Source organism: Echinops telfairi, unplaced genomic scaffold (assembly GCF_000313985.2).
Source record: "Echinops telfairi isolate 266 unplaced genomic scaffold, ASM31398v2 ScPeMD7_7458;HRSCAF=8496, whole genome shotgun sequence".
NCBI lineage: Eukaryota > Metazoa > Chordata > Mammalia > Afrosoricida > Tenrecidae > Echinops > Echinops telfairi.
Genome location: NW_022111358.1, coordinates 31,491,769 through 31,497,605, shown reverse-complemented (window position 1 = coordinate 31,497,605; position 5,837 = coordinate 31,491,769). Strand labels below are relative to the sequence as shown.

General features: G+C 34.2%; 1 protein-coding gene across 5 annotated transcripts in view; it reads left to right on the top strand.

Moving 5' to 3' along the window:
- GPATCH8 (G-patch domain containing 8) overlaps positions 1–5,837 on the top strand; it is a 74,223-nt gene that overhangs the window by 47,087 nt on the left and 21,299 nt on the right. For 2 of the 5 annotated variants that reach the window (XM_045299290.1, XM_045299288.1), the window contains 2 exons: positions 2,069–2,212; positions 4,861–4,897. In XM_045299290.1, the coding sequence (XP_045155225.1) occupies positions 2,069–2,212; positions 4,861–4,897 (181 nt within the window). Of the gene's footprint in view, positions 1–2,068; positions 2,213–4,860; positions 4,898–5,837 lie in introns of those variants that run through there. The other 3 variants (XM_045299289.1, XM_004707224.2, XM_045299291.1) reach the window with 2 other exon arrangements.

The following is a 5,837-nucleotide window of genomic DNA, read 5'->3' as shown; positions in this document are numbered from 1 at the left end:
AAAGCCCCCCACGATTCAACATTCCACTATTTTTTGGTCGTACCAAAAAAATAACCAGTAAATGATTGCACCTTTTAAACAAAACATTTACCATTAAAGAATGGGATAAAGTGAGATTTCCTCCTTAACTCTAGGCTTATGGAACACATAATTTTCACACATTTCAGTTTCCTCAACAAAAACGACAAAAACTGTTTACATTTACCTGCTACCATTTAGGCTGACTTTTATTCAATGAGACAAATATATATATCCAAATTGATTTTCTTCGAAGCATTCTAATCTTGAAATTCTCTTCCTGGTAAACCTATCTTTACAGATACCACATGTCAATTTGGCATGAACATAAATTGAGTATTAACCCAGTAAGTTGGTTTCATTCATGAAAGCATTACTTCAGTAATAAATATAAATGTAGTCAAAATGTTCTTAGGAAAAAGTAAAAAATTAAAAGTTCTTAGAAAGGAAACATCAAGTATAAAGACATACAATGCAGTAGAGACTGTCATACTGACCAATCCAAGTAGACCTTAGGATATGTAGAACCAGTATCTCAAATGTTGTATAATGTTGAATATCATAAATATGTAGTATCACATTATCTTATTTGTAAGTTTATAGAATATATCTATCTATATGTATATGCTGTTTTTAAATAAGTTGTGTTTTAAAGACAATCTGTGTTTTATTAACCTGTCAAAAGACAGGTGCTGTAGAGATATTTATATAAGCAATGTCTATAAACCTAGTGTTGAAAATGTTTTCTAGATCTACTATCAAAAATAATAATTAAAATAATAATAATAATAAACCCTGTATTTACAAGATCATTGGTAAAAATAACCCTCCAGATTGATTGTGTATGAAGGAAGATGCAAGACGTACTGATGACATGGTAGACAGACATTAATCAAACTCTGCTGCTTTCCCTCCTGTTTCATCAGACCGAGTGACGTGTCTTGTTCTTAGTTCCTCCATTTTTCACACATGAATCCTCTTTGTTTTCTTAGTTAGCCAATTCATCTTATGTTCCCTTTGCTTCCCTTTCCTCATCTGTGTGCATTCTTTGTTAGAAGACCGATCCTGTCGTGCTGCCTGCACTTCCATTCTGGCATGAACAGACTTAGCTGAGAATCGTGCAGGTCTCTTCTTTGCTGTGTAGAGGGTACCTTATAGGCCTCAGTAGGCCAAGAGCCTTCCCGAATATGAGTTACCTGGTCATTGTTGCTCTGCCTTGATGCCTGAGCTTCTAGGATCCACCTACCTACTTATAGTGCTTCCTGTTTGTGTAGTTCTGTCTTATTTTTAAACATTTTATAGTTATTTTACATTCTAACAGTATGTCAAGGCCTGAAATCTGTTGTTTATGATAGCTTATGGCTTATGATAGCTTTCTTTTTGGGTAGGGTAAATTTTTTTATTGCAACTCATGTTTAGTTGGTCCTAACCTGGAGAAATTTTTAGGTCAAAATTGAGGGTTTGTGGTTCCCTCTACCAAGACACAAAGATCCGGGGATCTCTCCGGACTACTGCCAGGTTCTTTGGTTTAATGAAGATTCTCATACTTCGGTCCTTCACCTTGCTCAAACCTCAGACCCCCCAGTCATCCACATGTCTTCAGAAAAGCCCTTGTCTTTCATGGTCTGGTTTCAGATTCAAATCATAGTGAACTTTTAATTTTCTCCAATTGCCTTTTTTGAAGCTTTATCTCTCTTCTATTAGGTCCAGCAATGCCATTAAAAATGTAATTTTAATGAAATCTGCTTGTTTTTTAGGCCAGTTAGAATGTAACTTAGGAGCAGGGCATGACAGAGTAGTTAGTTCACTGTAGTGCCTAAAGGGAAAGCTAAATTAAACTCCTTTGAATATTTGTTTATTTGAAAATGACTTAACTATAACCACCCACATTATCCCCCACCAAATTACCATTTGTGCACTCTCCAGCTTTGACTGATAACGTTAAATGCATTACCCTTTTTTCTCCCTTCAGGGAAGGCAGCTTTATCGCCTTTACTTAAACTTTTATTGAGTTCCTTTTTTGTTTGTTTGTATTTTGTGGTTCTTACAGGATTATGTTGACAAAGAAAAGGCAATAGCAAAAGCCTTGGAAGACCTCAGAGCCAACTTCTACTGTGAACTCTGTGATAAGCAGTATCAGAAACACCAGGAATTTGACAACCATATCAACTCCTATGATCATGCACACAAGCAGGTGAGGAATTGTTAACCTTCTAACAAAGAAATTACCACTGTATCTCGTGTTAACTGTAACATTTATGAGTGGAATACTACTGCTTTTGCCAGTTGGTCTTTGCCTCAGGTCATCTGGCACATTTGCTTGTTACAGTAGTGGCTGTCCTGACGTAGCTCTTCCTCTCTCCCTCCCCTCATGTCCCCTCAACTATTTTAAGTAGAACAAAAAATTATGGGTTGTCTCATAAAGATTACATCGAGATTTTGGCTTTGATTTCTAAGTTTTTATTTAATTTGGTAATTCAACATAATATCATTGGAACTTTTCATTTTCTCTAAGTCGTTTAGTTCTTAAGTATGGGTTGGGAGGTAATTAGGTATTGAGAAGATAAGAAAATTAAAAATTGCCTTAACTTTAACAAAAAACTAATGCTGCATGTTGAAGAGCTTACTGAAAAAAGGAATAATGCTTTCTATGCATTCTATTTTTGTTTTAATCAGTTCTAAAATTCATACTAAGTAGTTATAGGTGTAAAGATGACAGTAATTCCCCTGGGGGAATTTTAGGGGAAAAAGGGTGGGATCTATAAAGGAGTTCTAAATTATTAAGGAATTGTGAGCTATTTGAACTTAGGTGACTTTAACAGTACGTAGTGGTTCTTTGATGATACAGTAGTGGTATTTGTACAGTAGTTTTATTTGTTAAGCTTGTAAGATTCATGAACATCCCAGGGATATTATCTCTTCAACTGGACCTGTTAAACCAAGATTTTTTTTTTAACTACTTCTTTATCTTCCATCCAATCATAAGATTTCAGTACACACATAGAAGGCAAACAAGTTTTACTCCTAAACGCACAGGGATCATTTGTAAGCTGGTTGTGATCTCATATTTTTTTGCAATAATCTATTTTACAAATAATCAACTTAAGATTCTTCCATTAATATTGTTATTAAAAGGATACATTTGTTTTCAAGGCAGTTTTTCAACTTCTTTGCACTTTTGGACATTGTTTTAATATGTTATCAATACTGTGATTCAAAGAGAACGTTAGTATATCTGAGAACAAAATCTGTTGATAGCTTGTTAGTTTATTATCTTTCATAGAATTGTTTTTCAAGAAACAAGAATGCAAAGGTGAATGCTAATTTTTCCAGCTTTTTAATGTCATTATCATCTAGATATCCAAGTTATTCTTTTTATTACATTTATAATAAAAGTTAAGACATTTAATGTCCCTGTGGGCTCTTGAGAATTTCTTTAATTAAAAATTGTCTGTGATAAATTTTAAAACTCCAGAAGAAACTTCATGCACAAAAAGTATATTTTAGTTGATGAGAAATCTTGAGGAAAGTTTTAAGTAGGAAAAAAAAGAGAGGTACAACTTCAACTTGAATAATGTACACGTTCTATTTAAAAGGGGGGAAAATTCTACCAAAACAAAACAGACTACAAACTAAATGAACAAAGTTAAAAGCTAATAAAGTTTCACATTGAGAACATCGATGTAAGATGATGGGTCCAAATGCACCAGTGATACTGCTGTCAATCCTCATGTAGTGGAAATTTTTATGACTCTGGGTCATTTGAATTTGATATATTTGTTCCCCTCTGGACCTTGTGATGACTCGGTTCTTTTCTCTTTGCAGTGGTTCTTAGCTATCGAAATCTTTGCATGCCAGATGACATTTGGCAGTGTCTGGAGACATTTTTGGTTGTCACAACTAGGGCGGTGGGAATGCTAATACTAGCTTCTAGTGTGCCAAAGTCAGGAAGTGCTTCTAAGCATTGTATAATACACAGGAAAGACTCTCCCCGCAAACACATACACATACAGAACTACAGAACTTAAAATAGTGCTGAATATTAAGACTACTGAGGAACTTTTAAAATTACAGTGTTATGAATAGCATTTGACCACACTGGTTATGTTGGAAATACTTCCAAGTGTTCATCTGAATTACCTAGAACACTCATTTCATTGACTGCCTGGCCACTAATAGAGATCTGTGACCTGCAGTCTCGGGAAAATCTTTAGCTGGTTTGATTAATAAATGCAAATGAATGTATTTTTCACCTTAAAACTTACCTTAGGTATTAAAACAAAACATGTAGTATAAAATTGGTTTTTGTGGGTTTTTTTATGGATATTCTGTAGTTCATTCAAATAAAATTGCAAGCCTTTCGCCTTTCTTCATCCTGCTTAATGGAAATAAAATCTGGAAACTGTCATAAGCATATAAATTTTAAAAGCAACAACAAAATACAACACCAAAATTTTGAGGTTTAACTCTTCCCTCTACTTAGAATTTTTAAGAAACCTTTAATTTCCCTGGTATGTGGTTATACATAGTGCTGCTAACCACAATGTTACTAGTCCTTTAAGGGTTAAAGACTAGGTTTTCTCCTCCCATAAAGACTTACAGTCTTGGAAACCCATAAGGGACAGTTCTACACTGTCCTGTAGGCCCCTGTGAGTCGGAATTGACTTGACGGCAGGAGTTTGCTTGGTTGAGTTTTAATTTCCCTTTGTATAGTTGAGGAACCCCACAGACGGTAGATCCTATTTTGTATTCCTCTTGATGGACATGAACTTATACAAATGGGCCTACCATTTTCCAAATTCATGCTCTAAAATCATAAAGATACCCTGTCTTGTCTTCCAGGAAGGCACACAGGATTATTATGACTCTGAGATAGTAGGTAAGTACATTCAACCCTGTATCAGTAATCGGTAGTTTGCATCTTCTATCAGATAATTATGGTAGTGGTAAAGTAGTAGTATAGGCAGGATTTCAAACATATCCTTATCTTTATTTAGCACAAATAATCTCTCAAAAAGCAGCTCTGTGGTTACCCTCATTCAGGATACAAATTTATGTTGTGGTGGCGCAACATTATGTGCCTCATCATTATCTTCGCTCATTTTTCTCAATTTTTCTAAGACTTAAGACCTAGTTTAATCTTCAAAGGTGCAAAAACTAATAGGACATCTTGGCTCTTTTCAGTCATTTAATCCTAATTTAAAAGTAGTATATTTTAATACATTTTGAATTCTCCCAGGTTAAGCACCTGTTCCTTTCAATATAACCCAAATGGATTCCTTTTTATATTAGTTCTAATACACTTAAATGTCCAGTCAACATAGCACCCATCTTTTCCTACCTTTGTTGCCTTAGTTATTAATTTAAAGATAAATTAGGAATTTAGAATTTTCAATCCCTACCTCCTTGCTTCTTTAATTATTCTGTATGTCTTTTTTAAAGCATGTCTGCTAATGGATATGACATTAGCAGTGTGACATTAGAAATGTCTCTGCCTTTATCAAGGGACCTACCTATAGCTTAAATTCCAAAGACATTATCTTTCTCAGAAATAAATTTGTCCCAACACAAAAATAATAAATATTTCTTTAATTTCAATCATTAAATATTGAATTTGTGCTATTGGAGAATTCTGATAATTGTACTTAATTATTCCGTCTTCATTATGTCCATGGTAGCTTATTTTCTCAACTCTTACTAAACTAAAGAAATCTTTAATCATAATTATCAGACAATTGTACTCTTTCACTTAGGTACCAGACTCCTGTGTTTTTGCACACCTTTTCTTCTTTATTGATACCTATTGCCTACTTGGGATT